The 25,040-nt window shown below is 49.2% G+C and overlaps 1 protein-coding gene across 1 annotated transcript; it reads right to left on the reverse strand.

The window, feature by feature from the left end:
- Nucleotides 1-811: 811 nt before the first annotated feature.
- On the reverse strand, nt 812-21,320 carry LOC311510390 (cytochrome P450 2D14-like). Its single transcript, XM_084610012.1, has 9 exons — nt 20,916-21,320; nt 16,696-16,867; nt 15,299-15,451; nt 14,101-14,261; nt 13,794-13,967; nt 8,733-8,874; nt 7,532-7,719; nt 6,343-6,484; nt 812-2,859 (listed from the first exon to the last, which is right to left on the reverse strand). The coding sequence occupies exons 1-9, from the start codon at nt 21,126-21,128 to the stop codon at nt 2,681-2,683; spliced, it is 1,524 nt and encodes a 507-aa protein (XP_084466138.1). The 5' UTR covers nt 21,129-21,320; the 3' UTR covers nt 812-2,680.
- Nucleotides 21,321-25,040: the final 3,720 nt, after the last annotated feature.

Genomic DNA, 25,040 nt, shown 5'->3' on the forward strand with positions numbered 1-25,040 from the left:
TCCTGACGATATGTACCCAGAACCACCCGCGACAATGTTTTAGCCCCATCAGGCATTGGGATATCAACCCAGAATTCCAATGGGCAGCGGAGACTGCGGGAACTGTGGGATAGCTACCCACAGTGCAACGCTCCAGAAGTCGACGCTTGCCTCGGTACTGTGGAAGCGCTCCGCCGAGTTAATGCACTTAATGCACTTAGAGCATTTTCTGTGGGGACACACACACTCGAATATATAAAACCGATTTCAAAAAAACCGACTTCTATAAATTCGACCTAATTTCGTAGTGTAGACATACCCTAAGAGACAGTCCTGGCCCTGAAGAGCTCAGATTCTGAACAGACAAGACAGACACAGTGGGACAAAGGAAATATTATCATCATCTCCATGTTACAGTTTAACAATGGTCTGTCCCATTTCGCCGGGCTGTGTGGCTGGGCAGTCTGTGGGTGGACAGGTGGCTTGGCTGAAGTGCTGATGTGCGCTGGCTAGTCTCTGCTTCCGACAGCCTAGACAGGGCTATGGGAAACTAAGTGTAAGTTAGCTGCTTTCCTTTGGGAACAAGAGGCTTTTAGGTTAAAAATAATTGTTGGGTCTGAACGACTCATAATCCAGCCAAGCAGCGAATGTGATCTACTCCCTACCTTCCTTCACAATTCACTCTGCAATTCCCCAGCAACATAACCGCAATCTCATCCCTTGACTTCTAGTCACACAGCCCAAATCTCCTTCGCACAGTAACATAGAGCGTGGACTTGATATGAAGCACCAGAGGCAAACAATTTTCAAGAACGAAAGAGACAGGAAGTAATAAACATTAAAGAATCCTCTTTTTATTAACGTAATTTTACTATTTTGTATACAACACTCAAATTATAACAATCCTTTGCAAGGGCAAATTACAGGCTTATCATGGAAAAAACACAATATTTTGAGGCAAATTAGTGGCAATTCCTCCCATAGTCGCTTTACTCTAACAGAAGAGGTTTCTATTCCAAAGAAACTGTGTTAACCCTTTTCCGGGCTGAAAGTGAAAGGAACGTGTACAATGGAAGAAGGAAGGTGTCATGTACAGGCATAGCGTAATATCCCTTTAAATAGTTTGTGAGCCTTATTGTTCCAGTCCCCATGTGCAGGTTTTTTAGAAGTTGCCAGAACCCAACCAGAGCAGCAGTGTGTAGGTGGAGGAATGCCTGGCATGTTGCATATTTCCAATAAACACGTGTTTGGACCCCACTGTTCCTTCATATTATGTTTGTGCAAAACGAAAAAGATAAGATCAAAACTGGAATTATACCAGGCAAACTTTTTGGCCCGAGGGCCACATCTGGGAATAGACATTGTATGGTGAGCCATGAATGCTTACAAAATTGGGGCTGGCGTGCAGGAGGGGGTGCAGGCTCTGGGGTAGGGCTGGGGATGAGGAGTTTGGGGTGCAGAAGGGTGCTCAAGGCTAGGATCGGGGGGTTTCGGGAGTGGGAGGGGGATCAGGACGGGGGCAGGGGGTTGGGGCGTGGGGAGAGGTTCAGGGGGCGCAGGCTCCGAGCGGCGCTTAGCTCAAGCAGTTCTCGGAAGCAGCGGCATGTCCTTTCTCCGGCTCCTATGCCAAGATATGGCCAGATGGCTCTGCACGCTGCCCCATCCGCAGGCACTGCCCCTGCAGCTCCCATTGGAGTGTGTAGGAGCCGGAGAGGGGCCATGGCGTGGCTTCCTGGAGCCGCATGGTGTGGCCCCCGACCCAATGCCCCGGACAGAGTGGGGCTGTGCTGCAGCCCCAGAGCCAGCGCCCCGGCTGGAGTGCCGGAGCAGAGTCAGCTTAAAATGGCTCGTGGGTCGGATCCGGCCCGTGGGCTGTACTTTGTCCACCCCTGAATTACACTAAACTATAAAGTACATATTGGGCCAGATCCTCAGCTGGCACAAATAGGCATAGCTCCATTGAAGTCACTTTACATCAGTGGAAGAAGTGATCCATTTTTGTTTATCAAATCTCCTGAAGTAATGCAGGTAAATCTCTGTCAATAGCACTGTCTGCAGCTTGTACAAGCAAATGCAAAGCATACTTCAAAATCTCTTCTCAGAGGAGGCATTGGCCCGGCCCTGAAGGGAATACCCAGGAAAAGTGCTAGAAAACCAAACCACACCCTGCTGGCTCAGAGCACTGAGCTTCCCATTTGAACAGCTGCACTAAGCTCATTGTGTGTTGCGGTGACAAGTCTGCCAGGCTCTTGATATCCATGTGTAATGATGCTATCTTTAGCATTCTATTACACATTTGCGTTGTGTACTGATACGTGACAGGGATCTACACAGTGCTGATGGGTAAACAGCCAATAATGCTGATACCATCTCTTCAGGTGATCTCAAGGAGACTCTGTTAAAGAATAAAGCAGACACAACACTAAGGCCAGGTCTACACGACAGGCTTATATCGGTATAATTACATCGCTCAGGGGTGTGAAAACTCCACACCCCTGAGCGACATAGTTATCCCAGCCTAACCTCTGGGTAGACAGCGCTGTGTCATCAAAGCTTCTCCCATCGACACAGCTAACGCCTCTCAGGGAGGTGGCTTAACTGCGCCGACGGGAGAAGCTGCCCCGTTGGAGTAGGAGCATCTTTCAGCTGAGCACTACAGCGGTCCTAAAATATATGAGGGGAACTTGGCAGAAAACAGCACTTATCTTGGGACAGCCTGGATCTGGTAGGGGTGGGGGGCGAGTGTCGTGGCAAAGCGTCCATCCTCTCGAGGCCTGGCCTGGCCCTCAGGGAGACGGATGGTGAAGTGCTGCAGGAGGCTGGTGAAGAAGAGGAAAAGCTCCATCCTGGCCAGTTGTTCCCCCAGGCAAACACGGCGACCTGCAAGCGTGGGAGTGAGAAAAGAGGGGAGGAGGAGGATACAACATCACATGTAAATGACTAGTCACTGAAGGAGTTGCGCACCCACAGGTTGGAGTGAACAGAGAATCTGCCTCCATATGCAGCAGATGCTGAGTCTCCCTATTCCCAGACCCTGTGTGAATAGGAACAACTAGGAAATACTTCTCCAGGCTGACCAATGCTCTGTTTAATCCGATTCCCTGTCTCTGATGGTGGCCAGGACGAGAAGCTTCAGTGGAAACCATAAAACAAAGGACTCTGTCAGTTGATTTGGAGAGGGGAATTACTGCCTAGTTAGCATGACTCAAAAGGGTCAGAGACACTCTAATGCACAGGGCTAAATCTGCAGCTGGTTAAATTGACACAACTCCATCGATGTAAAAGGAGTTGTGGTAATTTACACCAGTTGACGATCTGTCCCATATGCTGTTCGTGGAATTCTTGCCTTCTAGAATCTAAATGGGCAAATAAATGCCTTTTGGATAGAGAAATCTGAGGTGGAACAACATGCCCATGCCACAAGGCAGGAGATTCTGGTTCAAGTGCGATCTGGGGACATTGGTTTCCTGGACTCGAGGCAAATACAAGTGGTGCATTTTCACCAGTGACCGACATTTCTCCACACCAGTCATGATTTTATAGACCTCAATCATATCACCCCTTACTCTTCTCTTTTCCAAGCTGAAAAGTCCCAGCCTTATTAATCTCTCCTCATATGGAAGCCGTTCCATACCCCTCATCATTTTTGTTGATCTTTTCCAATTCCAATATCGCTTTTTTGAGATGGGGCGACCACATCTGCACGCAGTGATCAAGATATGGGCATACCATGGATTTATATAGAGGCAATATGATATTTTCTGTCTTGTTATCTCTCTCTTTCTTAAGGATTCCCAACATTGTTTGCTTTTTCTGACTGCCACTGCACACTGCGTGGATGTTTTCAGAGAACTATCCACAATGACTCCAAGATCTTTCTTGAGTGGTAACAACTAATTTAGACCCCATCATTTTACATGGATAGTTGGGATTATGTTTTCCAGTGTGCATTACTTTGCATTTATCAACATTGAATTTAATCTGCCATTTTGTTGCCCAGTCACCCAGTTCTGACAGATCCTTTTGTAGCTCTGCACAGTCTGCCTGGAGCTTAACTCTCTTGGGTACTTCCGTATCATCTGCAAATTTTGCCACCTCACAGTTTACTCCCTTTTCCAGACCATTTATGAATATGGTGAATAGGACTCGTCCCCAAACGGACCTCTGGGGGGCACCACTATTTACCTCTCTCCATTCTGAAAACTGACCATTTATTCCTACCCTTTGTTTCCTATCTTTTAACCAGTTACTAATCCATGAGAGCACCATCCCTCTGATCCCATGACAGCCTTTGGTGAGGGACCTTGTCCACGTGCTTGTTGACCCCCTCAAAGACTTCTAGTAGTTTGGGGAGGTGTGACTTCCCTTTACAAAAACCATGTTGACTCTTCCCCAACAAATTATCTTCGTTTATGTGTCTGACAATTTTATTCTTTACTGTAGTTTCAAGTAGCCATTCAGCCGTTGGAAAGGGGCAACACTATTATCTAGTATGGCTGTTGAGCAAATAGGAAAGGCAGAGATGTTGTGCTTTGTGCTGCTAAGGTACAAATACTGAGCTAGCTAACAAAAGTCCATTCCTGAATTCTGTGAGGCTCTAGACCAGCAGGTCCCAATTTTTTTTCCGGAGTGACCCCGTTTTAATGAAGTATTTCTGTCCGGAATCCCAGACTACATGGAGGAGCCAAATGGTGTCCTCTGCACAGCACGATCTCAGACACACTGTAAGTGTGAGCTCACCCCTTGTGGAGAACGCCATTTTGCTCTACAAAATGGTGTCCCCCACCAGGTGTGACCTCCTACGTACGGTGCATGCGAGGTCATGCTGTACAGAGCAAAATGGCATCCTCTGCACACAAAGGATTGCCACGATCCCATGTGCTGATGGCACGGCCCCATTTGGGGTTGTGAGCTGCGCTTTGGGAACCGCTGCTCCAGAGAGAGTGAAAGGCAGGCACTGACAAAGGGTGCAAGGGAAACTCTGATTGCACTGCAGTTTGGCACAAATGGAAGTTGGCTGCTCAATTACCTGTTTACAGGCTAAAATAAAATCATAAAATGAAAAACAAAAGTGGCTTTTAACCAAGGATACGTCCACACTTCGGTAGGTGTAAGCTCCAGCTCAAGGAGACGTGCCTCCATTAACTCTGAGCTAGCTAGTGTGCTAAAAAGAGAAGTGTAGCCATGGGGATACAAGCAGTGGGAGGGGCTAGCCACCTGAGCAGGTACCTACCATCTTCGACGGGATCATCCTCATTGCGGCCAGCCCCGCCCATTGCTCACGCTGCAGTGGCTACGCTCCTACATGCTATCACCGAGTTAGCGTGGGTATGTGTCCCCAACCTGGAACATACACCCCCAGTCTGAAGTGTAGATGTACCCGCTGAGCCAATACCAGAGTATCCTGGAAATGCGTTAGAAGCTGCCTAACTAAGTTTGTGTCACATTTTTTTCTTTGATGGGACCTCAACCCCTCTCTGCCACTGAAACGGTTGGCTGCATTGAAACAAACCTAGAGAGCACCAACCAGTCACTGGGAAAGGTTCTGTGGAAAAGCTATAATCCTGCTCAGTGCACAGACCCTCCTGTCGAAGTCCTCATGGTTCACACTGCTGGGACTCCTGGGCTGCACTCGTACAAGCCTGGCAGAGGCAGTGACCCACTGGTTCAGGCTTCCCACTGCTGCTGATGTGGTGTCCAGAGGGGTTAGGACAGACCCTACAGACCCTCCACCAGCCACAGCTGGCCTCCTTTGGTGTGTATCCGAGAATCAGTATTTCCCTCTTCCCATCTCTCTGGTGAGTTGAGAGCATACGGGAAACTGGGAACATCCATCTCCCCTTTATCCCCGACTGATCCATGTTCCCCATTGCAGTGGTCCCAGAGCCTCCACGAACAAACACCTTCCTTTGATCAGGGGGCCTTGCAACAGATAAAGAAGCATGTGGGACACAGCAATTTTGATCATGCTTTAACAGAAAGCCTTAACTACGACCTCATCCCTTTCCCAATAACACACACCTCACCTGCGTGCACATTGTTTCTAAACAGATTCCTGGGCTTGTAGTTAAGGTTTTCCGTTAGAGTGCAGAAGGGATTAATGTGTTGCATTCAGTATGTCCCTGTGTCTATTGGAGTATGAAGTAGTTTCTCTGGGGAGATGCAGCATGCTCATGAAGAACAGGCCCAGCTCAGCACAGACTGCACTGATCTTCCCCTTGAGGAAGCTGCTCTCATGATGAGAGGGACATCTTGCTTTAGAGGAGACTCTTTTTCCCATAACTATAGTGGGTCACATCTCATGCATTATGCCTCATTTCCACAGGGACGGCCTCTGCCAGCTGCTCCTCCCCTTGGATTTACCTGCAGAGAAAGGCAGGAAGGCCTCTCGCTTCACAAACTGCCCATCTGCATCCAGGAAGTGCTCCGGGTAGAACTGGTGCGGCTTCTCCCAAACCGTTTCATCCTTCAGCACCGAGGTCAAGTTAGTGATGACTGTCGTCCCCTGATCCACCCCAGAGAAGGAACAGGGTACATAAGAATTGTCACACCAGAACAGGCCAGTCCCTCTGCATTCAATATCCCATCTCAAGCAGTGGCCATTGTAGGATGCTTCAGAGGAAGGCACAGAACCCAGCTCAGGTACCTCATTGTATAATCTTACAGCACAATGGAGTGGGACGCTTTCAAGGCCCCAGCCAGTGCACAGCATATGCTCTAAAGCCCTTGTCCATTGCATGCTAGCTAGACTAAGAGTATGCAAGGGGTGTTTTCATGGTCTAATGAGGTTCAGGAGATGAAAATTGCTTTTACTCCCCAGTTGCTTCAAATATTTTCTCAAGTTAATTTTAGCTCTGGTAAGAGTGTGCTGACTGAGAGACTCCAAACCGCAATTCTCATTGTCTTCACAGAAAAAGCGAGATCTTTCCCCTCTCACATGCCTCAGGCCTGAGCTAGAGGAGCTTCCTCTAGGGGCGAAAGTGGAATTGAGTATTGTGTGGCTTTGGTCTCTCCAATGAGACTCTCACCAAAGAAGGCAGTAATTGCCTGTCATTGTCTCTTGTCCATTTGGAACTGGACTGAGATGCACAGTGGCCTCTGAACACCCTTCAGATAATAGTGTGTTAGTTGCTACTGTGTTGGATTTGAACTGCTGACCTAGCCGGTAGTTTCTATACAGTCAGTCAGCATTACCTTTCTCCACCTTCAAGCAGATGTACTGAATGTTAGAAGGTGCCCAAGGCAAAATTACAGTCTCCCCTGTAAGGATTGAAATCCTTAGTAGTGTCTTAGCTCAATTAGTTGTTTTTTCAGATATCCAAAGACCTGTTCAAGATGGAGCTAACCACATAAACAAGGCTGTCTCTGAAGCCCAAGGCCTTTTAAAACTGCACATTTGATAACTCGCCAATGGTTGTGTGATTCAGGGCCTGGTGCTCCACCCCCCTCTGCATGGAACCTTGGGTAGATTCACATATGGAATGTCTGCAGCTGCAGGACATAAGTCTGCAAGGGGAGAGGAGGTCTGCATCCCCTGCCTGGCCATAGATACCTTTGGAATGAAGAAGCCTTGGAGCTCGGTGTCCCGGTATGTCATGTGAGGCAATCCAACAGGAGCGATATCCCCATAACGTTGAGTTTCATGGATCACAGCACTGGTATAAGGCATGTTCGCTTGGTCCTCCATCTGGGGTGACCTGTCCCTGCCAATCACCTTATCAATTTCCTCATGGACTTTACCTGGAAAAAGACACTTTACATCCTCCTCAATGCAACATAATGATGTACATCAACACCATAAAAATGGGGAACCTACGCATTTACCCTTAGGCTTTAAACCCTGTGGGGCAGGAATGGTCTGTCTATTTGTACAGCGCTGGGTTTATATTCGGTGAGTTTGTTAGCCACCTTCCTACCAATCACTGAGCAGTTTACAAGCGAGTCATCTCTAGGAAGTGGGTGCTTTAAGTGTCTGGGGCACTTCTTCAGGGGTCAGGAAAGATAACCAACAGTGAGGAGAGGCGGTGGACAAACCTCTGATTTCTCTCACCTTCACACAACCAGAAAGCCTCTTTGATACCCCAGAATGAAGTGCTCTGCTTCTCGACTACTAATTCCTGACCTCACAATCAGGTCTTATATGTTTGTTGAAAGCACCTGAAAGCAAGAGTGCAAGGGAGGCAGGGTTTACCTGGCTGAGGGCAAGGGGGCAGGGCAAGCCCCATAGACAGTAGGAAAGAGAGAAATGCGGAATTAGGAGCTGAAGGAGAGCACACTCATCTTCGGTTACTCAGCCCAACTTACATAGTCATCCTCTGTTCTATAGGCCAATAAGCTCATTGGTCGAGACATCCCACCTTATCCATACTCTATTTGACCCACTTGTGCCTCTGGCATTAGCACATTCAAGCAGGTTAGCATTTATCCCTGCAGAGACCCTAAGAGAAGGAAGAGTTACCAAGTAGCTACAAGGGTCTCAAAGTGCACTTGTCATGAAGAAAAGTGGTGAGTGCTCCCTCTGACACTGAAATCTTGAACAGAGGCTTGCTCTCTCCTTTCTCCCTTCCCACAGGTCTTTGCTCTCCCCCTCAGAGAGTGCTCCACTGGAATTATTCCCCAATCACTGCTGTGACTGCTGCTATGGCAGCTTCATACCCCCAGAACACAAAGGTGACAGCAGATGCTAAGAAGTTCTCTGTGGAAGATGCAGGGTTGGGAGAACCGGTCACATCTCCACCAGTCCCCTTGCTTACACTGGATGTCAGGGCGGAGAAGCATGAACAGCAATGCCCAGCGCAGGGTGGTGGAAGTGGTCTCAGTGCCAGCGGTAAACAAGTCAACTGTTACCATAGGAAGGTTGTTGTCATTGAAACTGCTCCCCGCATGCTCTTTAGCCTGAAGAGAGCAAAGGAGAGCAAGATTTGACCTAGATTTTTCTTGGGGAGAGAGGAGCAGAATTGTAGATAGTGGTAATTCATATTCTCAGATTGAAAGGTTGAATTGTTTGCAGAGTGCAGCAAAACACGTACATATGACAACACATGCTGTAATGGCTCCTTGGTCACATACATTTCAAAGTAACAATTTGTCCCACACATCATAGACTTCATCAGGAATAAAGCTCGGGACCTTCTCCTCCAAAAACACAGGGTATGTCTACACAGGCAATATAAGCCCAGGGTTCGGGACACTTGACTCAGCTGACCCTGCGTTAGAGAACCATGGGCTTGAGCATCTACACCGGGGTAGTCAATAGGTGGACTGCAAGCCAAATCTGGACTGGTAGATGCTTTTGAACAGACCCTGAAATCTTTTTATATACTTATTATTATTGGTTTTTTTCCCTCTGCAGTCTGGATCTTGCCTATACCTTGACCAAGAAATGTGGACCTTGACAAAAATTTATTGACTACCCCTGCAGAAGTCTATGCTGATTATCAACCCTACGTTAAGAATTTTCGAGCCCAGGCGTGAACCTGGGGTTCTGGCATCCACACAGTAGCAGGCAGACCTGAGCCAAACCAACCATATCCCAGACTCCCTAGCACCCCCCCAGAGTGTGGCCGCTCTAGCCTTTGACCGTGGGGAAGCTTCATGCCCACCCTGCACGTTACAGGAAGCGTGACCAGCCTGCCAGCACTGCCTGCCGAGCAACATGGAAGAGGCCCCTTTTCAAGAACTTTTTTTGCTTGTGCTGTCACGCCTGGGTCAGGAATTGGGCAGAGTTTCCTTGAGGCGCTGGTGGACATTTCAGCAGCATTTTCTGACCCACCAAAGTCCAGGGGTGCCGAAACAATTTTTATAGTGGGAGTGCTGATGCTGGAAACCATGTATTTGGTCTGTGTTATTACTGCTTCAAGCCAGGGGGTGCGGCAGCACCCCCAGTTCCAGCACCACTGCCAAAGGCACCTGGAAGAGTTTACGAAGACGGAGGAGGAGTACCCAGGCACGGCAGACTCCCACTGGCTGATGCTGCTCAGTACACTCAGCATACATGCTGGAAACTCTGCCCACAGTCTCTTGCCACCAGAGTTAAAGGAGGGTCTCCAGTCAGTCTTAGACATTTGTGCCTCTGCAACCTCAAGAGGTCAGTGTGATCACTCTCACTTGATCAGGTCAGAAATTCCATGTAGTAACGAGCAGGGTGCAGCCAACATGCTAGCCAACCAATTAACATCAGGATTCCAAAAGTTCATATACGTACCTGGGAATAACAATCTGACAGGCCCTATTCCTGCCCTGGTAGCTTCTATGAGAACAGGACCTCAATGCTACCTACTGAACCAACAGTCTCCCCACCAAGTACTCTTCAGGGCCACCGTGCTTAGCGTACAAGATATGACAGGATCGCAGCACGAAGTAGTCCGGCTATCTTTTGTAATGCTGTGGATTTTATGTGTCTGTTTTCTAAGGGTTTCTTATCTCAATTTTTCTCAGACCAATTCTGTAAATTTGGACTTAGACTTCACATGGGCAATCACTAATATGCTATTTAAGAGCCAATTACAATGTAATTTGCTTTGTTTATGACTCAGAAGAAGAAGCTGACATTTAGAAATTTCACACAAAATGAAAGTTTTTTAAAAACGGTTTCAGGTTAATCAAAATTTAAAAAATACTATAAAAATAAAATATAAAAATAAAACAATAAAATAAAATAAAAGTGAAATGAAGTAATTTCTAAATGAAAAATTGAAATATGCTGTGACAAAGTTCCTCCTCTACCTTGGCGGGTCTTGCGCTTATTGGCAGATTTGCTCGCCTTGGAGCTTCACGGCAGCCCTCAGCTTGGCCGTTTTCGTGAACCCACAGTCCAGGTCAACTCCTCCTATGTCTGACCAGGAGTTGGGAGGTTTGAGGGGAACCTGGGCCCTCCCTCGACTCCGGGTTCCAGCCCAGGGCCCTGTGGAATGCAGCTGTCTAGAGTGCCTCCTGGAACAGCTGTACGACAGCTACAACTCCCTGGGCTACTTCCCCATGACCTCCTCCCAACCCTTTCTTTATTCCCACCATAGGGCTTTCCTCCTGGTGTCTCATAATGCTTGTACTCCTCAGTCCTCCAACAGTCCACGTTGTCACACTCAGCTCCTAGTGCCTCTTGCTCCCAGCTCCTCACATGGGCACCACAAACTGAAATGAGCTCCTTTTTAAACCCAGGTGCCCTGATTAGCCTGCCTTAATTGATTCTAGCAGCTTCTTGATTGGCTGCAGGTGTTCTAATCAGCCTGTCTGTCTTAATTGTCTCCAGATGGTTCCTGATTGTTCTGGAACCTTCCCTGTTGGGAAACGGAACGTCTTTTGCTTGCTCCTCAGCTATCTGCTTTCTATTCTTTCCTAAAGCCCCCTGGCCTGGATTTTTCTTACTTTTTGAACCTGCCTTAGTTCCCCCCTCCGACTGGGCCAGACGCCTTTTTGTTTCGTTTCGTCTTTCTGCCATTTCTTTGCCGTTGCTGAGTGCTGGTTAGCTGCCAACTTTCGCCAGCACCCCCCCACGCCTGTTCCCGGGCGCAGCTATTTGCCTCAGCTGAAACCCCCGGAGGAGGGGGGGAAGATTGCCAATCTGCTATCCGGAGCGGGGAGTGGAAGCCCCCAGACCCAGCTGTTTTGCTGTCAGCTTATTTCTGTAATTTTTCTCAGCCTGCTGGAAGCCTTGGAACACAGCCAACACAGCTGGAGAAGAAGATTTCAGAAGACAGGAGAAATAACCCAGGGAAGCTACAAATCATCGTGAAGGGAGCCATAAGACTGAGTAATTTTCTGAATTACACTCTTGTGGGGGGGAGTTTGACTGTGGTTTAATTGCATTTGTGGCGGCAGAGGGGGTGTGGCACGGAGCCCCCCCAATCCATCGGTGCCTGCCCCCCCCCCATACTACTACAACTGTCACGGCCCCCCCGCCATCCGTCCCTGCTGGCAACTTGCCATCTGCCTTCGGATCCAGCTGTTTGCTTTGAACTTTGCCTTTCGGACCGGACACAATAGCCGACCAAACGAGACTCTTTGGACAAACGTGCGTGGGTCCACACACACACACACCCACCCGGATTGTTTATTTTACAGCTTGCCCCCATCACCGGACCCCGGTTTTTGTTTTTCCCCCCTTCCAGTCCAACCTATTTGGCACCCCCCGCACACCTGCAGCCCAGCAGGGAGGAGCGGTTAATCTGCTTCCCCCTCCCCCCTCCTCCTTCCGGTGTCTCCCCGTCTCTCCCTGCTCACAATGGCAGGGAATGAGAGGGGTGAGGCCCCTCTAACAAAATTAGCTGTCCCTCCCCCACCTCCCCCCCGCCCGACCCCCAAGGTCCCCCCCACCACTATTGTCAAAATACTTGCCCCCCCCCCCATTGGGGCACCGGCAGCAGGAGGCACCAGGGTGATTACTGCCGCTGCTGCGCCCACTGTCCCCCCAGATTCTAGGAACCCCCCCCAGCTGGCCGGAAAGGTCAGGGCGGGAATAAAGGAAAGGGCCCCGCTAAAACCACTAGGCCCTCCATGGCAGGGGCTGCCCCCACAGCTGTGGCCTCATCATCAACCGTGGCGCCCCTCCCTGCATTTCCCTCCACCAGCTCCGTGAATGTTCCTCCCCCGGCCCCCAGGACGTATGCTCGGGTGGTGACGGGCTCCCCCCTGCCTGCCACCTCGTCATCTCCCTCGTCACCCCCTGCCTCCGCTACCATCACCAGCGGCCGGGGCCCTTTCCCCACCTTGACCAGGAGGCACGGTGTCCGTTGCCTCTCGGTGCCCACCTCGCCCCACGTGGAGACATACGTGCAGGCGTTGGTGAAGGTGGTAGGACCCACAGCTATTGTGGCGGCCTCCAAGATGTATGGGAAGGTCGGGTTTTTTTTAGCTTCGGAGGCTGCCGCCCAAGAAGCGGTGGAGAGGGACCTGGCGGTGGGGGGGGGTGTTTGTCCCCCTAGAGCCGCTAGAAGACCTGGGCGTTCGCCTCGTCCTCACCTCCGTTCCTCCCTTTTTACCCAATGCTGCCCTGTTACCCGCTCTCTCCACTCTGGGGAAACTTGTCTCTGTCATCAGCCTTCTCCCGTTGGGCTGCAAGGACCCCACCCTCCGTCACGTCCTTTCGTTCCGCCGGCAAGTGCAACTTCTACCGCCGGCGGGGGCGCGTGACGGAGAGGCGCTCGAGGGGTCCTTCCTAGTCCCCTACCAGGGAGCCCGCTATCGGGTCTTTTACTCCACCCGAGAGGCCCGGTGCTACCTCTGCCGCTCAGCGGGGCATGTCCGCAGAGACTGCCCTATGGCCCGGGGGGGAGGGGCACCCGAAACCCCCGAGACTTGGCAGGACATCGGCCCCGTCGTTGCCGACGCCCCTCGCTGCCCGGCACCTGAAACCAACCCTCCTCCTACTCGACCCTTCGCTGCTCCCGTCCGGGCCCAAGAGATACCTTCCCTACAATGCCCGGGCGAGCAAGAGAGTCCCAGCCTTGCTATTACCAATCCAGCAGAGCCTATGGAGGAGGGTGTGGCAAGGATAGTACCAGGTATAGGAGAGGGCCCGCCCCAAGGAGAACCCCCCGCCCCTCATGCTGCCTCACCGCTACCCCCCCGAACCTCTGAACCATCGCCTCCGCCCCCTGACACGACCCCTGCTAACCAACCCCCAGACGACGCTATGGAGGGCTGGACCCTAGTCCAGGGGAAGCGAGGCAAGCGGAAGCTGCATCCATCCATTTCTTCAGTTCTTCATTTACCCCTGAATGCTTGTAAACTTGACAACAAGGGAAGCTAACGGAGTGTTCCCATCACTAATACATTCACAGAGCCAAAGAGATCTACACCTGCCCCTCTCCTCCTACCTTCTCTATCTCTTGTAGAAAAGCATCAGTGAAGTCTCTCTTTTGGGTAGGATTCCAGGTCATCCTGTGCTCCTTCAGAAGCTCATTTGTGAAGTCCAGGATCTCCTTTTGGGATCGGAAGATGCTCTGTGGCACTCCAGGGATGCGCAGCAGCCAAGGTACTACGACAAGGAGCTAAGATAACAGAGAGTGAGAGAGAGAGAGAGAACCACACTCTATGGCTCCCAGAAAAGAATCACTAAAATACAATCTTACTGATCAATCAAATGACAGCTTCTTACTGACCAAGTCATACATGCTGAGTTACCTGGGGCAGGAATCCAGCTTCTTCATTCAAGGCCTGATCAATCAAATGCAACAACCTCTGAAATTTCTTATTGTCATAGTCAAAGCGCTCACCATAGATGAGGGAGCAGATCACATTGCTAACTGCGTTGTTTAGAAGAAAATGTGGATCAAAAGGATGACCTGAAAAACATACAGGACCAACCAAAGACATTAGGAGGCACAACATCATTGCAGCCTGCCCCTCACTGCATGGAACATACTGAGCAAGAACCGCTAACATTTCAAGACTTCTTATGGAACAACCAGTTGAAAGTCCATGCTCATGTAAGCTGGGGAAGTTAAAGATGTCTCACAGACTAACAGGGTTGGGCCTGCTCAAGACTTGGAAGAGAGATCACCATGGAAAAAACTTAAGAATTGCAGGTTTCTGCTGCGGATTCAGTCAGTGGTACTATCAGGATAAGCCCTGTCGCATTGTACGCTTACCATGTGTATTCTGCTTGGTAATTGTTAATAAATAGAGGTTATTACTGTGTAAGGCTCTTTCACTGGTAAAAGGTCTTGCAAACCCCCAAACGGTATGCCCTGAGCCCTAGGATTGGGGTAAGGGTGGGTGTCTAAATTAAGAGGGTTACGCCTTCAGCCTTAAGAACTGGGTCAAGTGGGTGCCCCCAGAATGTGCAAGTAACAGAGAATTGTGTGCAGGTAACAGTACTCATCTCCTTGCCTCGGGACTGAACCCGGGCCGCCTGTGTACAGACAGATGTTACTGTGCTGCTACAGACATTTTTAAGTTGAGGCATAAAAGTGACGTCCTTAAAGACGTCATGGCATGTTTTGGAAGCGTCTTAGTGTTGACGCCTTCACCAGATTCCAGTTGAGGTAATTACATTCTACCAACCTAAAATTCCTCTTGCACATTCAATTGGAGGTGTCGGGGTTTTGTTGTTTTTTTTTACTTCCCATCACAAACTGTCATGTTAAAACAGCTGTCAGGTTCGACCCCACAGGTGGCTTCATGATAGTGCTGGATGAATGATCACTATGTGTCTGGTCTCCAAAGCACTTTAGTATCCTTCTGGCTATCAGGGATTATGTAGAAATGTGAGATACTGTGTTATTATTCCTTCCTTCATAATCAGTCATATTACCCTTTCATTTCCTTATCTATGGAAGTTACACGGCTCCTCTGCCCCATCTCCCTGGATGCCACAAACCTTTTTCAGAACTGATCGCAGAGCATAGAAATCCAGCTTCCTCGGTCACACGGTGCTCCAAGGATTTCTTTCCCATCCCAAAGTTCCTCAAGGTGGAGAGTGCAAATCTCCTTTGCTCCTTCCACGCATGACCATATCTTGCAAGCACCACCCCTGGAAAATATTAACAAACAAGAGACATAATAACCTCTGGGAAGCACCATACAAAATTCACTGGACAGCAACAAAATAGGGCTGGAGGGACTGGCTTCTGAGAAAGGATAAAAGGAACCAAGTATAGCTTGGCCAAAATGGCAACTAATGGGAGCTATTATTTCAGCCTTCATAGGTGTAGGTGGTTAGTGCAGAAGGAGAGGGATTATTCAGGGAGGTCCAAGGTATAGCTAGGAGTAAGGGGATGAAATTCAGGACCAGATCCGCAGCTCGTATAACCGGATGCAATCAATGGAGCTAAGCCATGCTATACCCTTAGGGTGTGAGGCTCATGCTGGATGTCAGAAAACATTTCCCAACGATTAGATCGACTAAACTACTCAATAGTCTCTCAAAGGAATTCATGGATTCCCCACCACAAGTCATTTAAAATTGGACTGGAGAAAGCACTGGAGAACATACTATAGGGCACATTCCTGCATTGGCCAGAGTATGGGCCAGGGTGAGCTGAGAACATAGGCGGTATGTAACGGATGCTGGAGGAGGCTAAGCCTCCCCAAACTTCTGCGAATAATCCCCACCATGGCCCCAGGCCAGCGGGAGGACTCAGAGCTCCTCCAGCCAGCCAGGGCTCGGGGTGGTTCAGGCCGGCGGTGGCTTGGCCAGGGCTTCTCCAGCTGCAGTAGAGAGCTCAGGGCAGGGAACTAGCCTCCCCAAATGGGGGGTTCACATACTGCCCATGGTTGAGAAGATGTGACTCTATAGATATTTGTCCAGCTCTAATCTTTCTAATGAAAGTGCTCTGGGATAACCCGAGAGGATTCCAGCCCAACAAGCCTCCCTTTTAGGTTGCTTTTCTTTCTACCCTCCCCCACTTTCATTCTTGGGTCCTGGAGGTTCCTTGGAAGGAGGTTATTTTTTTTACAAGCCGAGGAAGGTGCATACATATGGTGAGGGGTAGGACTCCGCCAGTTCTGACAGTGGCAGCCAATCGGTATTGATTGGCATGTACATCCCACTGAGCATTTCAGAACGGCCCTGTCTTAGTAGTTGTTGCAGCGCTGAAGTTGGGAAGGAGAGTCCCCAGTTCCATCTCGCCTGACTTCCTCCTCGTGAGAGGGAGCGTCAGGGGCAGACTCCAGCTCACTCGCTAAGTCCCCTTCAACCTCTCCAGGAGCTCAAATGATAAAGCCAGTCCCCCTGCAATGCTGCCAGAGAACTATGTTAGTTTCCAAGGTACTTGCCTTCAGAGTTCTCTCCATAACCCAAGTGTTCATATATAGGAAAGTATGGTCGGTCAGCAAAGTCCTCTGATTTCTGGACCAATGCTTCCTTTACTGCTTTGAATCCATTCACTACTATCAGATTAGTCCAGCAGTTCTGAAGACTAAAGACATTTCCATATTTTTTACTCAGCTGCCAAGAAAAGAAAAGGGGAAAATATCTCGTTGGAAGCCAGATGGGGTCTTTAACAACTACCAGAGGTCAGGACCTCTTTTGGTGTCTTCAAGGATAACAGACCCAAGCGTACATTGTTCCTGGTGTGGCAATGGTTTAACCACTGACACAGACAGCCTCCTACAACGCTTCCTGCAGCACATGGCTTTGCCTAGGCGATATCCCATTCAAGTACTCACCAGGCCCAACCTTGCTTCGGTTATAAAATCTGATATTACCACAGAGGGTACAGCAGTGCTGCCTACAGATACACACAAAATAAAAATTACTGACATAAGGGATTGGGGGTGGGGGAGGGCGTTTCCTGTGATGCTGGCAAACGAGGTGCCAGCACTTGCCCAGGCTGCAGGCACTAGCTAAGAACTAACAAACTCATAGCTGGAGACCAGACCAGGTCACCTGTATGTTACTTTGCTCAAAGTAGGTATTAGTCTTACAAGAATGTATTTCATGTTTAGGCTATGAAATGCTTGTGAGTTGCTGCAGGCATTAATCTCACTTGCAATGTCGGTGTTCCACGCCACGAGAAAATCTGTACGTTTTGCTTTATAACTTTGCAAATGTCCGCTCTGAGCTTGTGAACCAGGCACAGGACTCCTCCCCCACCCCATCCAGAAGGACTGTCAAAATCAGCTGGCTCAAGGAACATTGCAATACAAAGGACTGCTTAATGGCCCTATCCCCCCTTGGAAATGCTCTGTGCAAGGAAGCTTGTTCTGTGGACTTGGAAGCTGAATGAAGGAAATAAAACAAAGTCACAGGAAAATTTTCCATCTCTTTGGCTGTCTGAACTCTGACAGGGCTAGAGATCCCCAGGGCTGCCTGCTGGGTCTGCCCCGAAAGACACTTTGAATAGACACATCACTGCAACTTGGTCACTCTTAGGATTTAGATGGTAACTCATCTGTGAGTATATGTTTGCTTGCTTGAACCTGCAAATAACTTTGTAATTTCTTTTTCCTAGTTAACAAACCTTTAGATCATTTATTACAGGATTGGCTACAGGTGTTGTCTTTGGTGTAAGATCTAGGGTACCAACTGATCTGGCGTAAGTGACTGGTCTCTTGGGAGCGGGAATAAGCTGAATGTGGGGTGATTTTTTTTGGTGACCATTTATCAGTAAGTTCAGTTTGTCTGAGTGGCAAGATAGACTGGAGAGTCTAAGGGGACTTTCTGTGACTCCATGGTAAGACTGTTACAATGATCCAGGAGCAGGGGTGCCGGAACAGAGGGGGCCGGGGGCTCTCAACTGTGGCCAGGCTCCCTGGGTGGCTCTTACCACAGCCAGGCTTGGGCTTCCAGGCTGGCTGGGGGGTAGGGCTTCAGGGGAAAGAGAAGGAGCAGGGGGTGGGCCACAGAGAGGGCAGAGCCTGGGGGGAAGAAGAGAGGAAAGATAGGGTCACAGAGGGGGCAGAGCCCCATGTTCTCCCACACACTTCTACCGAGGTTCCAGCACTCCTGTCCAGGAGGCAGAGGTGAAAGTAAGCCGGTCCGGCGTACCGGCAAGCGTCAGTACGCCATGCCGGACCGGACTGGCTTCCCCGGCAGTGCTTTAAAGGGCCCGGTCCTCCGGCCACTGCGGGGAGCCCTGGACCCTTTTAAGCGCCACCGGAGCTCTGGCAGCGGGGCAGTGGGAGCACTCTCACTCATGAGCCACTCCCGAAAGCGTGACCGTTTCTTTGCCCCATCTCTTAACCTATGTGGGTGGTGCATTACCCCAAATACATTCGCCAGGAGATGGCTTATTGCCGCTATGAAATGTAATGTAACTATGATGGTATCCTAGCCAATGCTGTTCTGGGCATTACAGCAGATGGCAATGACACTCAGACAAAGGGAAATGTTAGGGCGTTGACTAGTGCCCTAATGCAGCTCTGATTCAACTATTTTGGTAGGGGAAGAAATCACATCCCTGACTGAAATCATAACTCGATACAAAAACTGTGTGTAGACCAGACGTGCCTAGAAAGGGGACGCATAAAAGTCCTGCCCTTTTTCCACACTCAAGGGAAACCTGAGGAGGGGGCACCTATGGAATTGCAGGTGTTCAGCTCGTGCCCAGCAACTTTCAGGTCTTCGACCAAAGCAAACCAGGTAAACTTCATTGAGAATGTCATGCTTCTAAGTTCTTGGCTGCAAATCTGAGTTTGTAATTACGAACCTTGATCCTTTCCCGCAGCCAACAATTGTGTGGTGCAACGCAGGAGAGGGTAGTACAAAGTTCTTTAAGATACCTCTGGACTCTCCTGGTCATGTGTGCCAGGCCAGTCCCGTTCCCCTGCAGTAATTTAGATTAGCCTGAAGGCCGTTCTAAATTGTGGCAGTTTTCGAGAACCATGAGAGGCAATTTCAGCAGCTGGGATTCTGCAGGGCACTGAAAACCGTGGCCCATGCCCCGGGCTACAGGAAAGCATCCCGTAGGAATTGCTTTTGGATTATCCCTCTGTCCTGGCTGAATGCGCTGTGGCTGGCTAGACTAGCTTTGAGGCTACTTTGCACCACTCCGCCAGCACAGAGTGTGCCTGATGTGAGCGAGGACCAGGGCCACTGCACCCTGGTGACAGACAGGCATTGCAGAGCACAAAGCAGAACAGTTTAAAACAATCATCAAATAGTTTAGGCTCAAAATTTAACCTATTTTCAGCTTTTTGTGGGATTTCTTGAGGATTGTCCACTCATACAAGAGAAAATGCCTTTCTGGGCCAAGAATTTAGGGAGAGAAAAACCACAAGTACTTGTTTTTTGTGTACATGAAAAACACAAAGCACAACATATTGTGTTCCTGCTTTTCTACAGTAACTTTCCTCAAAGCCACATGGGCATCAGCCAACGAGATTAGGGAGCTGGATGGGTTGATTCATGAGGAAAGATAAAATGAGGTAAATATATAGACTGGTCAAATATCTAAGGAAGGGGACTATGATTGATGCCTGCAAGTATCTGAAAGGTGCAAATGGAAAGGACAGAGGGAAATTGTTTAAGGTTGGTTGAAGGAGTAATGCAATGAGACTAAATAATGCAAAAATTGACTCTGGGCAGCAAGAAACACAACCTCAGCGAGAGGTGTATTAGACTGGGGAAGTGTCCTAGCAGAAGTGATGAAAGCCTCATTGCTGGTTATTAAAAAGGGATAAAGCCCTCAGGGGCACACCACCAGAAGGGAGAGGGGTGGATAAGAATAGGCCATTTCTACCTTTAATTTCTAAGATTCTGTAAGTAAAAGGACAGAAAAGGGAATAATACGTTGTTAGTAAAAATGTGGAGTTAAAACAGCTGCAGGTCAAAAGTGTTGTTGCTAGCATTGTCATAATCCGATTTGATCTGGAAACTCAAATGCTCTTTCTACCGCATGGTGAAAACAAGACCCGGTTTCCACGCTCAGACGCTCAATCATCTCTGGTGACTTACAAGGAAGCGGTCGTCCCTGCCTCCACGTCCCCAAAGCAGAGAAACTTTGGAATGAACGGAGGGAGCTGAGCAGAGACAAATGCATTTTCATATACGATAAATCTTTCGCTAGCCCTTTTCATCCCAGAGGATATGGATGGTACATAAAGGGACCACTTCACCCACCACTGAGTGCACCCACCTCTGAGGGGGAATGCAGCAGCTGTTTAACAGTGCTAATATTGCGCAACAGCCCAGCACGCTACAATGTCTCCAACTGAAATTACAGGGAGAAAGTAAAGAGTCGGGTGGGGGGGGTGTCCCGGGGGGGGGGGTGCGCAGTGGGGGTCACACTCCTCCAGCGCTATCACAACCTTTGCAGAGAACTGGGCTGGACTCCGGAGTGGAATGCTGCCCTCTGGGGTCCGGACCCAGAGCAAGGCCGAAGCAGAGAAGCAGAGAGCCTTAGGGCCCCCCCGCCCCGAGGGGCACTGCCGGCTCCTGCCTTGGAAAAGCCCCGGGCCGGTCAAATAACCCGTCCAGCCCGCACCAGCTGCATTAACGAACCACCAGCCCCACTCCCCAGCACGCTGGGCTCTCCAGCCCCTCTGGCACTGACCTGGGTAAAGGAGACGTGCGGGTTGTGGAAGTCGATCTGCAGCATGGTCCCAAGGAAGGGCAGAGAGCTCGGCCCTGGTGGGTAGCGACTCCAGCGCTTCCTGCGCTTCAGGAAATCAAACAGCAGAGCGAAGACTGTGAGGGCTATGCCCAGGGCTGGGAGGTTGTTCCCGCAGGATCGAAGCTGGGACCAGAGCCACAGGAGCAGCTCCATGATCTCTCTTTGCTCTCCTCCCTGTGCCTTCACCTCTCCCCCGGGCCTCTTTTTCCTGCTCCTGTTCTCTCACTCTTTGCTGTTTCTGCCTCCCTAGTTTCCTCCGCCCATTCCCCTTCTCTCGCTCTCGGTTTATTGCTCAGACACCCGCCCCGCTCTTGCTACTGTCACAGCTTGGAGCTGCCTGGCCAGAATTGCTCTGTAGCCCCTCCTCTGCCCAGACCATACAAACTGCAGGGGAGTGGTCGTGAAGGGTGGCCCAACCTCTGTAAAAGGGAAAGGGCATAGCTCCATTTCCAGCATCTGCAGTGTGTAACATGAGGGAGAGAGGAGCCCCTGGAGCCTGTGGGAGCTGTCAGGCTGGGTCCACATGCAAGGATGAGTCTCTCCTAGGGCTCGAATTGCCCCTTGTATTCAGAAGTAGCAATCCTTACCTAGCGTGACCAGATGACCCCATTTTATAGGAAGAAGAACGAGGAGGACTTGTGGCACCTTAGAGACTAACAAATTTATTAGAGCATAAGCTTTCCTGAGCTACAGCTCACTTCATCGGATGCAGAGAATGAAACATATAGTAAGATATAGATCTAGGTATATATACATACAGATAAGTTGGAAGTTACCTTACAAAACTGTGAGAGGCTAATTAGTTCAGATGAACTTGTGGAGTGATAATCAAGATGGCCCATTTAGACAGTTGACAAGAAGATGTGAGGATACTTAACTTAAGGAAATAGATTCAACATGTGTAATGAGCCAGCCATTCCCAGTCTCTATTCAAAGCCAAGTTAATGGTACCTAGTTTGCATATTAATTCAAGCTCAGCAGTTTCTCCTTGGAGTCTGTTTTTGAAGCTTTTCTGTTGCAAAATTACCTTAAATCTTTTACTGAATGGCCACAGAGGTTGAAGTGTGCTCCTACTGGTTTTTGAATGTTATGATTCCTGATGTCAGATTTGTGTCCATTTATTCTTTTGCATAGAGACTGTCCAGTTTGGCCAATGTAAATGGCAGAGGGGCATTGCTGGCACATGATGGCATATATCACGTTGGTAGATGTGCAGGTGAACGAGCCCCTGATGGCATGGCTAATGTGATTAGGTCCTATGACGGTGTCACTTGAATAAATATGTGGACATATATATTTTCCACTGAATGCATCCGATAAAGCGAGCTGTAGCTCACAAAAGCTTATGCTCAAATAAATGTGTTAGTCTCTAATGTGCCACAAGTCCTCCTTTTCTTTTTGCAGATACAGACTAACACGGCTGCTACTCTGAACCCTATGTGGACAGAGTTGGCATCGGGCTTTGTTGCAAGGATAGGTTCCTGGGTTAGTGTTTTTGTTGTGTGGTTGCTGGTGAGTATTTGCTTCAGGTTGGGGGGGCTGTCTGTAAGCAAGGACTGGCCTGTCTCCCAAGATCTGTGAGAGTGCGGGATCATTTTTCAGGATAGGTTGTAGATCTTTGATGATGCGTTGGAGAGGTTTTAGTTGGGGGCTGAAGGTGACGGCTAGTGGCGTTCTGTTATTTTCTTTGTTATGCCTGTCCTGTAGTAGGTGACTTCTGGGTACTCTTCTGGCTCTGTCAATCTGTTTTTTCACTTCAGCAGGTGGGTATGTATATATATATGTCTTACTATATGTTCCATTCTATGCATCTGATGAAGTGAGCTGTAGCTCACGAAAGCTTATGCTCTAATAAATTGGTTAGTCTCTAAGGTGCCACAAGTACTTCTGTTCTTTTTGTGGATAGAGACTAACACGGCTCTGAAACCTACCATTTTATAGGGAGAGTCCCACTATTCAGGACGTTTTCTTATTATATAGGCGCCTATTACCGTCCCCTCTCCCCATCTGGATATTTCACACTTGCTATCTGGTCACCTTACCATCAGGGTTTCTCCTCACTTGGTTGGTTAGTAACCAGTTTTTCCTGAGCCCTCAAGAGGTTGCTTAAAATGGGTTTAACTAGATCTGAAGCCCCTCTCTTTCTTATTGGATGATTTTTACAAAGGATTTAAAGGAGAACCAGCTACTGAACACTGGCAGGTCAAGAGTTTCCGAAAGAACCTGTGGCTTTGCGTACCAACTTTTTGGCTGCCCAGCTTGTGCCACCTTAAAGTGGGCTGGTTTTCAGCAGGTGGGTGCTCAGCACTGTGCAAATCAAATCTCTTCAAGGTGTCTCGATCAAGCTGAGCCCCCCAACAATTGGGGCAAAGTCACTAGCCACTTTTGAAAACCCTACCCAGACCATTATGAAGACAGTTCCCGCTTTCGCTAACTTTTGAAGGAAAATGATTCACTCAGTGAGACAGAAAAATTATCTGCCAGCCCCTGGCCAGGAGCTGAAATCCACTTCCTGCACAGACCACTGTCTGAGGATCTTCTGTGTGGAGAGAAGAGCCCCTTGTACCGCCTTTAAAAATACACTTGTTACAGCCAGGGGAGGTTATTTTTTATGCTATAGAAGGCAACATTTCTGTTAATGCAATGGTAGGGTGTGAGCTAGGCAACTCCTGATGCCAACTGACAGAGGGCACAGGGGTGCACAGAGTTTGACAGGAAACCCCCTGGATCAGATCGCTGTGAACATTGTGAAAGTCCAGTGGAACAGGGGCTGGACACTGCAGGGAGATGCCCAGGGGGCTCAGGGCTTGGTGTATGTGTGCCTATCCCTGGCCTGCAGAGAGACAGCAGAGCTTGCACAGACCTAGAGGGGAGTGCTTATGTTGCCTGGGGCTGGTGGAGCTGCAGATAAGGCTCCCTCACACTAAGAGCAGGCGGTAGGGAGGTGCCCTCATGCCAGGCTCAGGCTCTGAGGCCTGGAGAAAGGGTTGGGTGTCAGAGCCTGAGCCCAAACATCTACCCAGCTATTTTTAGCGCTATAGCCCAAGCCCCACAAACCTGACTCTGTAGCCCCCAGCTCCAAGACTTGCTGCTGCAGCATTTTTTTGGCCATATAGACATGTGCTGTGATGCTCAGAACGGGGGTCACACAATTTGTCTTCCCAGCAGCACCTCATAGATCCCTAGAGAGTGCTTCTGGAATCACGTTTCTCATCAGGCTGGGCCATGTTTGACTTTAATCTATCTCTGGATATTCCAACACAGAGCAGACAGCTCCCCCCCGGCTTTGTTAAAATCCAGGCAATGCCCCTGTTCCCTCTGAAATCAATGGCAAAATACTCACTGATTTCAATGGGAACTTGGTTGAGCCCTAAATCTGAGAGTGAGATTGGTTATGTCCTGGGAGAGTTCCATGCTCGTTTCATGGAGGTTAGGTCCCTCAATGGCTCTTAGCCAAGATGGTCAGGGCTGCAACCCCATGCTCTGGGTGTCCCTAAGCCTCTGACTGCCACATGCTGGGACTGGATGGGAGGGGATGGAACACCTGATAATTGCCCTGTCCTTTTCACTCCTTCTGAAGCATCTGGCATTGATCACTGTCGGAAGACAGGATCCTGGGCTACACGGACCATTGGTCTGACCCCCCCATGGCCATTCTTATGCCAATCAGAATCGATGCCACTCCAGATCCTTCAGTGGGATAGGTGGAGCAATCTGATCCTGATTTATAGAGTTGTAAGGAATAAATTAGGGGTAGATTCCTCATTTATTCCAATGATGCCCAATATACTCGCAACAGCACTAATACGCTTAGACATGAGACTCATAACGGTACAGTTCTGATGGGTCCCATCAATACTATCTGCCTTCTGGTAGATCATTTTGATGGTCTCCTCCATCTGCTGTTTCTGCTCAGGGACTTCTTCACAAAGAATGCCATGTTTTTGACTCTTCCATAGCTTTCTGCAAACTTTCTTATTTCCTCCTGCCTGTTGCGGGAAGGGAGGGTGTTCAAGGAGATGCCCATATGGACAGCAACAAAACAAGCCATAGACGCACTGTTAG

This window comes from Lepidochelys olivacea, assembly GCF_965140295.1.
Source record: "Lepidochelys olivacea isolate rLepOli2 genome assembly, chromosome: 1".
Taxonomy (NCBI): domain Eukaryota; kingdom Metazoa; phylum Chordata; order Testudines; family Cheloniidae; genus Lepidochelys; species Lepidochelys olivacea.